At 39.7% G+C, this 13,499-nt stretch overlaps 2 protein-coding genes across 2 annotated transcripts; one reads left to right on the forward strand and one right to left on the reverse strand.

Annotated features, from left to right (window-relative positions):
• Nucleotides 1–1,615: 1,615 nt before the first annotated feature.
• Nucleotides 1,616–4,852, reverse strand: fgg (fibrinogen gamma chain). The gene is made up of 9 exons (XM_030758861.1): nucleotides 4,621–4,852; nucleotides 4,490–4,537; nucleotides 4,214–4,400; nucleotides 4,021–4,105; nucleotides 3,765–3,895; nucleotides 3,292–3,425; nucleotides 2,808–2,992; nucleotides 2,037–2,314; nucleotides 1,616–1,875 (listed from the first exon to the last, which is right to left on the reverse strand). The coding sequence occupies exons 1-9, from the start codon at nucleotides 4,681–4,683 to the stop codon at nucleotides 1,691–1,693; spliced, it is 1,296 nt and encodes a 431-aa protein (XP_030614721.1). The 5' UTR covers nucleotides 4,684–4,852; the 3' UTR covers nucleotides 1,616–1,690.
• A 6,954-nt stretch (nucleotides 4,853–11,806) lies between these two features.
• lrata (lecithin retinol acyltransferase a) lies at nucleotides 11,807–13,274 on the forward strand. The gene is made up of 2 exons (XM_030740098.1): nucleotides 11,807–12,514; nucleotides 12,887–13,274. The coding sequence occupies exons 1-2, from the start codon at nucleotides 11,813–11,815 to the stop codon at nucleotides 13,037–13,039; spliced, it is 855 nt and encodes a 284-aa protein (XP_030595958.1). The 5' UTR covers nucleotides 11,807–11,812; the 3' UTR covers nucleotides 13,040–13,274.
• Nucleotides 13,275–13,499: the final 225 nt, after the last annotated feature.

Raw genomic sequence — 13,499 nt, forward strand, 5'->3', positions numbered from 1 at the left:
GGGCTATATGCTCAGGAGGTCTTTGTCTCAAAATACAAAAGAAATGGCTGCCAGGTGATGTTGTATTGTTGAATTGAGTCGTTAACTGTATGTTTCAGCTGCTCAAGCTTCAGATGGAACATAACATCTTCTATCCATTGCTTATGAGACGGAGGAGCAGCTCTCTTCCAATTGAATAATATTAGGCATCTTGCAAGTAGTGTAACAAATGCTGTGGCATTGGCCTGCTGCGTTGTTATTGGTGTTGTCGGAGGGACAACCCCAAATAAGGCAGTTAGTGCACTTCGATCAATATTCCTCTTGCATATAAATGTAATCGTCCTAAAGATTGACTCCCAAAAGGGGAGGAGCCTGGGGCAAAGCCAGAACATATGACTGAGATCAGCAGGGCTGTGCCCACACCTAACACAAGATGAGTCTACGCCAGGAAACATTCTAGATAGTTTATTAGGGGACAGATGTAATCTGTGCAGCACCTTAAACTGTAGCAGGCTATGTCTAATGCAAATTGAAGAAGAGTGGATTCTTGAGATTGCGGCCTGCCAGGCTGCATCAGTAAATAGTTCCCCTAACTCTTCTTCCCATGATTCTTTCAGATGTCTAAGTGATGGGAATGCAACGTTCTGAATTTTGCCATGTATAGCTGATACTAAGCCCTTATCGGATTCATATCCAAACATTCATCAATCCACGTTATTCGAGGCAGCGTTAATGAAAAATTAGCTTTCACGTAACTGCGTACTTGGAGATACCTAAAGAAGTCACCCTGAGGGACACCGAAGTCCCTTTTTAGCTGTTCAAAAGAAATAAATTGGCCTCTTTCAAAAAGGTCCTTTATGCAAGTTATGCCACTCTCGTGCCACTTCTGAAAGGATGGATCTATCAAGGATGGGGTGAACTGAACATTGCAGCGCATTGGAGATGCAGTTAAAGCGTTTCTACATCGAAAATGAGTCCTAAAATGGGACCATATCTTTAGAGAGCCCCCAACAACTGGATTGTTTGTCCAGTGACATTTACTTAATGGTAAAGGGCTACATATTAATGAGCTAAGCAAAACTGGACTGCTAGAATGTTGTTCCAGGTAGACCCAATCTGGACATTCAGCATCCGACTGATCCATAAACCAGTACAAAAACTTATGGATATTGGTTGCCCAGCAATAGTAAAGGAAATTAGGTAGGGATAATCCAGCCTCCTCTTTCTGTCTCTCTAGATATTCCTTTCTAATTCTCGGAATGTTTTTATTCCAAATGAACACAGATATATGTTTGTTTAGTTCTTTGAAAAACTTCTTAGGAATAAAGACTGGTATGGTTTGAAACAGATATAAGAGCCTTGGCATGATTGTCAGCTTGACTGAGTTTATTCTTCCTACAACAGACAGAGGGAGTTTTGACCACTTCTCCATGTCTAATTTAGCCTTATTCAGTACCTTAGTGAAATTTTTTTTTGTTAAACAAGCAACTGTAGTCGTATGTTACACGGACCACCCATATCTAGTAAAGCAAATTTATTTTCATTTGATTTATTTAAAGATATGAAAACCATTGAAAAGGAAAAGGAACTTGCAGGTGTTCTGCAAACGTTACAGAAAAACAGAAAGTCAGAAAGCTTCCATGGAGACATTTTATTTAATCTAAGGAGTTTTCAGGGCTGTTAGTGAGCATAACAAAAGCTTGTCTCCTTTTTAAGCATCTCCAAGTCCACCAAACTGTTTCACTCCAGCCTGCTGTCCGCCTGCTGTGATGCGGCTGAGGGGAATGAGCTTCATGGTGGTCTCTTTAAGGGAGTACCAGCGGTTGTGCCATGTGACCCAAATGATGCCATTGTCGAAGCCAAATTCACCAGCATCCTTTTCAGTGTACCTGCCACCTGCGAAAAGATAATGCAAACAGTTTAGACCTCAAATCATTGCAATATTTGTGTCTCTGGGGTGTTAAAACAACACAATTACAGCACAGTGAACTGAACCCATTATATAAATGAACATCAATTAGAGGGTTTGGCACAACCTATATCCAGGAGGGTCTTACCTGTGTAGTATTTTCCATTCAAATGTGCAGCATGACATCTGTTCATCCACCAGCCAGAGCCGTCCTGCTGAGCACAGTTGCCATCATACTTGTCGTTGTCCTTGTCAAAAGTGCTGAACTGCATGCCATTGTGTGCTGTGTAGAACTTGTCGCTGGGGTCATCTCCAAAGTCAAAACCATCAAAAGCATCTCCGGCATCACCACCAAAGTAGTAACCGTAGGTCATACGGTACATGTCGATCTCTGGCCCCACTCTGAACATGTTATAGTCGGCATACCTGGAGAAAAGAGAATGATGGATCTGAAGTTAGTTGTTGGTAGCCACTGCGAAGTCACTGTTTTCCTTCCTCTAAGGCAGGGCTCTTCATCTCCAGGCCTCGAGAGCCCCTGTCCTGCAGGTTTTAGATGTGTCCCTGATCCAACACACCTGAATCAAATGGCTGAATTACCTCCTCAGTATGCAGTCAAGTTCTCCAGAGTCCTGCTAATGACTTCTATATTTGAATCAGGTGTGTTGAAGCAGAGACACATCTAAAACCTGCAGGAGAGGGGCTCTCGAGGCCTGGAGATGAAGAGCCCTGCTCTAAGGGAATCTCGTGCCAAGGCAGTCATGTTTGCATTGTCAGCAATTCCCTTTCTTACATAATCTGTCATCATGTTTGTGTGTATGTGTGTGTGTGTGTGTGTGTGTGTGTGTGTGTGTGTGTGTGTGTGTGTGTGTGTGTGTGTGTGTGTGTGTGTGTGTGTGTGTGTGTGTGTGTGTGTGTTCACCTTTTGTTGCCCTCCCAGTCAACAAGCTCTATCCTGAGCACAGTAGGGAGAGGGGAGCCGGTAGTGAGCAGGTGAATCTTCTCGTTGCCCAGCCAGAACTCTGTGGTGTCGTCTGGGGAGAGATAACCGAAGCCCTCCTTGTATTGGACCCAGTCTTTGTGGAAGTCCACACTGCCATCACGTCTCTATAGGCATGAAGGAGTGATCAGAGTCACATTTTATAGGGCAGTTTCTGCTCTTATTCAGTAAAAACAGTAATGATTTAATGCCTTCTTTAAAAGTAGAAAATATTAGTAGAGGAGGCTTTTCTGTTAGCCTCCCCTTTTTTAATCTATCAGCTGACATCTGAATTCATCAAGGCCTTAGTCTCATTCAGTTTACATCATTTTTTTCATTAAAACAGATTTCTGATATTATCTATTTCCATCAAAAAAAAAAAATACAGTGCAAAATGTAGATAGTTATAGTTTCAGATGATGCATACCCTTTGTATTACTGTGAAACCACGTCCAAAGTTGTCAATCTCACAATAGACCAGGAACTGCTCTGTTGCTTTAGTTGGTTTCACATAGTAAAGACCGCTGGTCGTGGCTCCCTTGTTTGCAATATCCTGGCAGTCTGATTAGAAAAAAATCTATTAAAAAAGTTAGGTAAAAAATACAAGGTCGACAGCTCAAAGGCTTTTAACAGCAGCCTGTTATGACAAATCAAAATAGAAAAACCTGAATATTTTCTAAATTATGTCAAGAATTATATAATAATGTCCAGAAAATTCAGGTCACAAGATATTACATCTAGGATAAATGTTTGCTCTGCTCTGAAGCAGCATATTGATTTTAGCCTCTAACTAAACACTGAAAAAGAACAAACGTTCAGATGAGACAAGATTGAGAAATGTCTTGTGAAATGGGAATGACCTGGAGGTCACTGTTTTTTTTGTTTTTCTTATCTTTTTACCTAATCCTGTGGTGGGTTGGATCTCAACTGTATCTCTGCAGGGCTCACTGCACTTCTGCTGCAGCAAAATCGACAGCTGTTTCAAGTCTGCCATTCTTCTCTCGTTGGAGGAGATTACGTTCTGAAGTTCACTGGAAAGAGAGAATTATAGTGGATATAGTTTGTGCTGTGTGAACTTTACCTTCAGTTTTATACACAGATGCCAAGTAATGAGCCTCTACACTCAGTATGAGGGTGACTGTTGAAGGTAACTTACTTAATTTGTTGTTCCTGAGCAATTATGGTCTTCTCAAACCGAAGGACGTCATCCAGGATACTTGTTGACTTTTTGAAATGTGTGTCTGAAATGGAAAAGTGATGTGTTGTATAAATATACTATGTATCAGTTCAGCCTAATTGTATTAATGTGAGTGTTAACATGACTTAATGTCACAAAATGATTGTGTTACCTGGGTCAGAGCTCTTTTGATGTGCCACAGTTGTATCTTTCATGTAGACAATTTTTTCTTCAGTGCCTTTAGTCAAATTGGCGATTGTTTGCAGCTCCCTTAGCAAATTGTCCAAATCCCTGTCCACCAGTTCTGTGTATGTCTGCATGTAATCAGCAACTCCACACGTGGTAGGACAGTATTTTCCCTAAACACAGACAGAATTTTATGATAGCGCGCTGAAACACAACCCATACTGGAAGAACACAAAATTCTGACTCATAGCTGCATACTTACAAAGCCATCGTTTAAGGTGCAAGACGCAATGTTGTCTCCTCGGATTTGCTGCACAAAAAAGGACAAAAAAATTGCAATTACAAATTACAAAACTGCATCAGCAAAAAGTTCAACAGTGCTCGGTGACTTACTGCTGATGAGAAGGAGAAAAGTAGCAAAAGTCCTCCCACTGCTGGAAGAAGCGATGGAGCCATGTTGCTTTGGTTACCAGTTGTGGTTTTGTCGTGTTGGAGAGTGAAGAGCAGCTCGACTCTGTTGGATATTTATCTGAACAAGGTCCTCAGTCCAGCCTTTGATAAGGGGTTCATAAGCAAACAATCCCACTCACTTTGTTGTGAAAAATCCCATGACTCAAATGTCCAGCAGCTGCCATTGCCAGGACTTGACGTGGTCTGCATCTGACAGCTGGATGAGATTGCCATGTACTGTACGTTCGTGTGCATCCCAGACACAAAAGTTTGAAGGAATCATGACTCAACTTTTTGCATTAAGGACCTGATAAGATTATTTGGACCGCTGATACAACTGAGCTCGTTCCAGTCAAGAGTTCAGATTGTAACATAATTTATTTACCTTTCTTGATCACTGCTTGATAAAACTCAAACAAAGCAAAGCAGAAAAAAATATTATGAACCATTCTGCATAAGGGCACTTCATTAACTGACAATAATCAAAATTACACATTATTCACTTACTTTGACTTTCTTAATTTAGACTTGCATGAATGAGACTTTTTTGCTTTCCAGTATGATCATCTTGACTGATTTCCCAACCAGATAATGTGATGATACGGTCTCGGTATAAAGTTGAAATTTTGACACACACAGGACTTTTCTGTAGTGAGTTTTATAATATCCCTAAAATGTGTTTATTGGATGAAGACTTTGGCAGCAGAAGGGCAAAGTTGACTGCACAGACATGTAAAACCAACCACTAGTGGGAGTGGATTCCCAATAAGCCAAACAAACCACATACACATACACAGGACACCAAACTCACTAACAAACTGAAGAGGATTGTGTAACGCAGTGAACTTACTTTTAAAAAGTTTTTTTTTCTTATTGAGAGAGAACAGAGGAATTGAGACCACTGCAAAGAGACTAAATCTGAATAAATGTTTCAAAATAAATTACATTAGGCAGCCCTCAACCACACTGAAGTCAGCTTTGTCTTATTGGAGTTTCATGAAAAGACATTTCTGTTACAAACTGGTTGAGCCGTCTTTGTGTAAAACGAATAAAATGCTATTTGAAATAGTCATCTATGTGGACTTTGCCACCTGTATGTATGCAGGGGAGTATGAATAATTCTCAAGTCTGAGGGAAAATCTGCTTTTCTGGGAAAACAAAGCAGCTAAGCTACAGGCTTAATTTATAAGCAACACATGCGCTGCTGAGTTATCGCTGACTGAACTTGGACCAAACACTGACGCAAATACACACCAACACAAAAGAGCAGAGAAAAAAAAAATCTCCATAGTGTTGTTAAAGAAAGCTCAGATATGATTAATCAATAACTGCAGCATCCTTTGTCAGGTCTCAAACATGGCAGATGGAAAGAAAACTAAAGGTGGCAGCTTTCAGTTTCATTGTGGACAAATTCATATAACTAAGTACAGCCTTGTTTGTACAGTTATTGGTGATGTGCATTTTAATTAATATTTAAAGGGCTTTTTTTTCTATATGCTTTGTTTTGGAGGCACCAGCAGTCCCATTCAATCCATCCGTAGTGATCTCATCAGGAATGTGCATTTAATCTGCATGCAGGGTGAGTTTTCTAGAAGATTCTGTGACAATGTTAAAATTCAAGATGCTTCCACAGTGGAGCACAAAATCCCCTTCAGGACACTTCTTTGATCTCTTTTGTGTTTCTGAGGGTACATTCATTCTTCTAAGAACCTCAGCAGAGTTTAAATTTTACTTTATTTTACTTTGTTTGTTTTTTTACTACCCATAAGACAATACATGAATAAACAAAGGGTTCAGTGAATCTAGACCTTTTTACAGTGTCGGGAATTAACATCTAACTGTGCTTGTGGACCAAATGTGAATCAGGTTGTTTTTCCTATTAACAGGTGGATTTGCTTCTTTATTGTACATTTTTCAAGTAACAGTTCAACAAAATATGTTTAAATAGTTATGTTTGTGCACACATCCATCCTGGAGCCTATCCCAGCTGCCATAGGCAGAGAGGCATATACATGACCATGCCCTTTACATAAATGCCACACAACAAGGCCCCAGCTGGCCAGTGGATTCAAACCCAAGACCTTCTCACTGTGAGGCAACAGCATTAACCACCACATATATAAAAATACAAACATTAATACATGCATACATCAGTTTTATACCACAAGTGCAGCCTAACTCTTTATGACATGATTTTTTTTTTTCATTTTTGGAGAAAATATATTTCACCCTGCCTTTTGAAAGCTTGGGGGTCCCTGCTGACATATCAAGCAACAAATTTGTCCCTCACCACCTCAATCACCAGAAATGATCTCATTACTTCAGGGCAACAGTGTGCTATAAGGGTAGCAAAATGTCAGTTTTCTGTGTCTGCTCATATTGTAGATTTAGGAGAAAACAAGCAAAACAATCAAATATTTTTTTTTTTTTTTTTTTTTAACAAACATCAAGTTAATTTTCATATAAGCATTTGATGTGCGTTTCTGTGTGTGTCATGCATGCATGGGTTACTCTGTATGTGTTTCTGTGTGTCTGAATGTGTCTGACATTGACATAGGTGGATATCACATTTCTTTCATTTGACTTTTGGGGTACGATTGCATCCTGTTACCTTACACCTCCCTCCCAAAAATCCTCTCCAAGCGCCTCATACACACACACACATGTGTACACAGATCATCATTTACATGCACACACTATTGCTTACCCACATACATCACATATGTACAACCCCTTTACTGACCCCTGACTTCGTGACTGTTCCTCAAATCTGATTCTGGGATCCACTTTTACTCAGAGTCACTCTCATCAAGTTCACTGTCCTCACTGAGGGAATGACCCAAACTGTCCCATAGACCAGAGTTTAGAAGCACTGTTTTATCATTAATGCCCAAAGAAAAATGACAGCAAACCAAAAAAAAAAAAAAACTGTTTTATTAAATAAATACAATCAAAATCTGTCTTTAAACAGCCAGATATACGTCTTCATATATTCTTGCACATGCACACATTAATATAGTTATTTAAATTTAAACATAAAAATTATAATAGTCTTAGTAGTCTTAGCTCCACCCCAGGTCAAAGGTCAAACCCTCTTCTTCTCATCCGTTTACTGAACAGTGACATGTCTTATGCCATTAACAACAAAAACAAATACATTGATTTTTTTTAAGGATCAGTGTAATAACCAAAAATGTGCCGCACAGTAAGGGCATCAGTTCACCTCTGTTCTCAGCTCATCCCATGGTTCCAGTTTCATGCAGCTGTGCTCGTTTAAGGCACAGTCAAAGGAATTATGCTCTCTCGAGGTCACTGAGTTTGATGCCTCTTTTAGAAATGATCACATACAAAAAGAGAAACGCTTGTAAGTCGTCAACTTAAAGGTTGTACTGCTCATGAATTCATTGACTTTTGATTATACCATCAATTATTTGTAAACTTTACTGCAATTTAATTTCAAAGTATGATGGTAAAATCAACGCGCAAGCACGGGTGAGTAGATGGATCTTATCCCTCCAATATGCTGTGCAGTTTCAAACGTTTGCAGTTGCAGCTGCTGAAAATTGTTTTTCAGCGGCCGTCTCTTCAAGGCACTATGAGCAAACACACCTCTTTTTATTACAACAGAACAAACACCAAAGATACATGTGACTTAATAAAGCTTAATAAAGGTTCATCTGGGGGCCCCATGTTGACAATGATAATGATAAATCTTACCTTGACTACCTTTGTGTGATCAGGTTTTATTATGTGGAAATTTAAAAAAAAAAAAAAAAAACGTGCCCAGGATGGATATAAAGCCTCGCTGACCTGAGAATGAACTGCCAGGTCCATGAACCTAAACAGTGCTGAACTTTTGTTGAACTGTGGAGAGACACCAGATGGAGAGTGCCTCTTTCTTTCTCTAAGTGTCATGAAGACACGGGCACGCTCTCTAAACACCGGCTCCAGGATGTTTAGATGTGTTTTGGGCTGTTGTTGATGTGCTCACACACTCGTGCCGGGCTGACGTTCTCAGGATGCAAAGCAACAGAAATGCAAATTATTAGTTTTCTTTATAAAGAGTGTGTTTATTCTGCAAGAATATTATGCGGAATAAGTGCATGTAAAGAAAAAAGAAAACATTCACGCTTAACATCTTAAGAAAATACGTCATAAAGTCAGTAATCGACTTAAGTTCCAAAGCTGAAAAACAAAGTCAGCATAGTTCACAGGTCATGTGACCAGGAATTAAACTTAAAGAGCCTTGTTTGGCTCCCCCAACAGTCACAACTATAATTCTGGAGCTGTTTGAAATCTGGGTGTAAATCTCCCTAGGGTGGAGGGCAAAGGTTTGTTGTTTGGCCGCATCCGGGTTCAACCTGCGGCCACATACGGTTAAGTCGACTCAGCTGAACATGGTGTGATCTGCTGTAACCTTATCAGTTGAAAGGCTGTTAATAACTATTAATATCAATACACCATCTTACACCTACTTTGGAGAGAATTTATTTGGTCCTGAAATATGTGAAAGTTAACTTTTATGTTAATAATATAAGAAGAACACTTATCTACTTTATGACTTTATGTGCTTGTCTGTTGTATATGTACATTCAAAATGTTGATCAATAAGAACTATATGAGTACAGTATGTGGAATTCATAAAGCTGGTTTTATATCATTTTATTTCCTTATTGCAACTTCCTCACTAACAATCTTCTGTACTCCATTTGTGGTGTTCACGCTTATAGCCACTAGTTCCTCCTGAAGATGTAGGTATTAGTTAAACTATTTCATGAATGAAAGGCTAAAAATGGCTAATAACTCCCTTAAATTTGGACCATGTAGTATTTAGGAAATATTACTTCACCTGGAGTGTTTTGTGATTTACACACTTGCTTGGCAAGCAAAAGGTCAAGGTTCAATTCCAGCTGGAGACACAAATCCTCTTTCAGGTTGTGCCAGGAACCCAAAAGAGTGTAAAACTCTACTAAATCGAACACGCAGAGCAATTCTGGATTTAACAGGGAGCCTGTGAAGAGAAGCCAATATGGGAGAAATCTGCTCTCTCTTTCTAGTGCCTGTCAGTACTCTAGCTGCAGCATTTTGGATCAGCTGAAGGCTTTTCAGGGAGCTTTTAGGACAGCCTGATAATAATGAATTACAATAATCCAGCCTAGAAGTAATAAATGCATGAATTAGCTTTTCAGCATCAGTCTGAGAAAGGATGTTTCTAATTTTAGAAATATTGTGTAAATGCAAAAAGCAGTCCTACATATTTGTTTAATATGTGCATTGAAGAACATATCCTGCTCAAAAATGACTCTCAGTGTTACTGCAGGCCAAAGTGATGCCATCCAGAGTAAGTATCTGGTTTGATACCATGTTTCTAAGATTTGTGGGGCCGAGTACAAGAACTTCAGTTTGATCTGAATTTAGAAGCAGGAAATTAGAGGTCATCCAGGCCTTAATGTCTTCAAGACATTCCTGCAGTGTAACTAGATACATGATTGGTAGTTGACATCGGTTTGGGGTTGATTGCTGACAACTTGTTACTTTTTATTTGGGTTTTTAATGAACCATTGTATCTATCTGTTTAGACACTGAATTACAAATCAGAGAAGGTCTTTAATTAAATGCAGGCAATTTTAAATAGCTACTCTTTAGGTCTAGATGCAATACCACTGGTGGCAATGACACTGTGTCCCTTGTGTTTGCTGCATTTTCTGTAAGCAGATTTTGGAATTTTTAGACTTTATTAATCATAATAATTTAGCTTTTACTTTTATCAGGACACCTCCAGCACAAACAGTGATATGATCCCTATCTTTGCTTATAATTTAGGAGTGTAACTGAAGTTTTATAATGAGCTGTATAATTTAAAGCTTTTTATTTTCATTAATCAAACACACACTTCCTCAAACTGGATTTCTCACAGACTGGAAAGGTCTAAGTCAAATACCAGCAAGCATTTATCCTTTTTGTGAGGACTTTACAGAATCCAGGTCAGACATACGAGTAACAAATGATCCAAAGAAAGACACAAACTCAAAAAGCCTGTTGTGTTCCTCAAAGTATTTTCAGGGTTAAAAAGCCTCAGGGTTTAGGGTAATCTCATCATATGGTTCCTCTGGGAAAGTGTAGCACAGCCAACACTGGAGCGCAGCCTGTTATTTTGGTGAACTGATCCAGGATTGGTGATGGGACAGGACAGCTTGTGAGTCAACAAAATCCAAAGCCCAGAAACTCATCAGAAAGTGACTGTTTGGATGATAATCAGCTTAACCGTCCAGTTTGAAATCACATTCCAAAACAGTTCACATGACAGTAATTAGCTCAACAGAAACAACTCCAATATGAGTAAAGTTTTGTTATTCTAGTTGTTTTATGTACAGGCTATCTAACTGCATCAAACTCAGTTGGGGGCACAGTGGCGTGGTGGTTAGAACCATCGCCTTACAGCAAGAGGGTCTTGGGTTTGAATCCAGCGGCTGGTTGGTGTCTTTCTGTGTGTTCTCTCTGCGCTTGCATGGATTCTCTCCAGGTACTCCAGCTTCCTCTCACAGTCCAAAGATTAAGTTTTTATTTTAAATTGGCCAAATTTAAAAAAAAAAAAAAAAAAAAAAAAAGTTTTTTCTTTGGTAATTTTTCATAAGCACATGGTTTTGAAAACAAAAGCCATTTGTTAAATGAATAAGTGACAGAAAGCTCTGGTGACATGATGGAAATGACACAGAAACATAAACTAAAAAGCATTTAGCTACTGCATAAAGCTGAAGCATAAAGCATCTACACATCATTTTAATTTTCCCTAATAGTTATTATAACTATTTTTTTCCTCCTCACTTTTTAAGCATAAGGGCGAAGGCTTTATATGCTGGAGTGACAAATGTCTGGCAGAGCAGTTAAGTGAAGTGAGGGTTAGTTATGATTTAGAGTTTTTGCTGCAACTTATTCTATTCTAAAACTTTCTGTGCATCTTTTCAAAGTTCTTCAAGATGTTTATGTCACATCTGAAGATGTTTTGACACACTTACTCTAATATTGAACTAATATTTCACAGGATTTCTTTATCCACGTAATGAGGCTGATTAAACCGCTTTAGTGGAGAACAATGACGCATCTGTGCAAAAATGCTGCAGGAACTGAAGGCAAGATGCTGAAGAGGCGAATTAGGAGGAATGCGCACGTGCACACGGTCACTCCTGGCCAATCGTGTCCTCGGGATTTTCTGGAAGCGCTTTCTCCTCCTCTTCGTGCGAGTAAGGATAAAAAGCCTATTTCACTGAAGCGCTTTAGCACACTTCTTTCAGATACTCTCACGATGCTGCAGCTGTTGACATTCTTGGTGGAGAAGTTCTCGCTTCTCTTCAAGTTCAAACTCTTTGAGTCCAGCTGGTTAGAAAGCGAGCAGCGGGAGCGCGCCGCAGAGCGCGCTCCACCGGCGCCCCTCCGCAGGGGAGACGTGCTGGAGGTCCCCAGATCCCTCTTCACTCACTTCGGCATCTATTTAGGTGACAATAAAGTCGCTCACCTGATCCCAGACATACTCCCCGTGCTTACGAGCAACAACAAGCTCATCAGTTCTGTCATCACAAATGAGAGACTCATCCTCGGCTGCATATACAGGTGTGCCACGGTGCGCGTAGACACGCTGGAAGATTTCGCGTACGGCGCGAACATACTTGTTAATCATGTTGATAAGATGATGACGACGCCACCTCTTCCCAATGACACCGTCGCCAAGAGAGCGGAAAAACTCATCGGAGCCTTTCCGTACAGTTTACTGTGGAGCAACTGTGAACACTTTGTGACATACTGCAGGTACGGAGCAGCAAGGAGCCGACAAACAGAGCAGGTATTATCCCCAATATAACCCAGCTTCATGTCTGTCACTAGTGACATGCATGTTTGAAACTGTTACTTGGATGCATTACTACATTATAGGCATACATGTGTGTTATATCGTATGCGCATGATCAAGACTTTAGCTATTTATGAGTGGAAAAAAATCCACGGAAAATTGTAGTAGTTAAAACCACGGCTGAATTAAGTGTTAGTGGATTTCTCTTTCTCTACATATATATTCTGTATGAGGGCACTAGTTAATTGTTGCCTGGAACCATGTTTAAAGTTTCCAGAGAGTTCAAAGACTCTGGACTTCAGAGACTTCACAGTCTGGCTGACAGTCAGTTAAATAACTTGTTCTTCTATTTTCTCCCCTCTGTAGTTCTGTGAGTGCCTGAAATCAGTCATCAGGGATCAGCGCACCGTCATTGTTTCGGGGCTGCTCGGAATGATCTCTGTTGTCTACTTTGGTATGGCCCCTTCAACTACATTACCCACAGTTCTTATTCCCTTCACTCTGTGGATGGCTGGTTAAAAGGAGCTCAACACAAGAAGCTTGTCAAGAAGCTGAGATTGACTTTTACTTGGCAAAGCAGGCTGACTGGAAACCTGTTTACAGTGTTGAACTCTAGCTTTTTGCTTTGCCACAATAATTTGATTTTACCGTCCAGACAATGTTGAATGTTTTTTGTTGTTTCCACATCATTATTTTTTATTGTTCTCTCACAAAAATGTGGGGACTAAATAGTCTTTTTTGTTAGAATGATACAGTGAGTTATTTTTGCTAACACTGAGTCACTACAAAAGTGAGTATACAGTGGACTAAAACAATATGTTGATATGTATAAATAAAGGTTATTATATGAACATGACAGTTGTTTAATAAACAGTTTATTTTTACTTGTGTGCCTTCTGTGAATCTGGAGCCCTGGATCATCCATGCTAATGGCAGATAACTGGTTATAGAGTTAGCTGTGAAACAGGTTGTGTGAGAA

This window comes from Archocentrus centrarchus, chromosome 1, assembly GCF_007364275.1.
Source record: "Archocentrus centrarchus isolate MPI-CPG fArcCen1 chromosome 1, fArcCen1, whole genome shotgun sequence".
Taxonomy (NCBI): Eukaryota; Metazoa; Chordata; class Actinopteri; order Cichliformes; family Cichlidae; genus Archocentrus; species Archocentrus centrarchus.

Excerpts from the sequence above, each read along its gene's own strand:
- fgg (XM_030758861.1), bottom strand. The coding sequence starts at position 4,683 with ATGGCTCCATCGCTTCTTCCAGCAGTGGGAGGACTTTTGCTACTTTTC. Across the intron at positions 4,538-4,620 it reads TTTTCTCCTTCTCATCAGCA|CAAATCCGAGGAGACAACAT; the intron begins GTAAGTCACCGA and ends TTTTTTGTGCAG. Across the intron at positions 4,401-4,489 it reads GCACCTTAAACGATGGCTTT|GGAAAATACTGTCCTACCAC; the intron begins GTAAGTATGCAG and ends GTCTGTGTTTAG.
- lrata (XM_030740098.1), top strand. The coding sequence starts at position 11,813 with ATGCTGAAGAGGCGAATTAGGAGGAATGCGCACGTGCACACGGTCACT. Across the intron at positions 12,515-12,886 it reads GGAGCCGACAAACAGAGCAG|TTCTGTGAGTGCCTGAAATC; the intron begins GTATTATCCCCA and ends TCCCCTCTGTAG.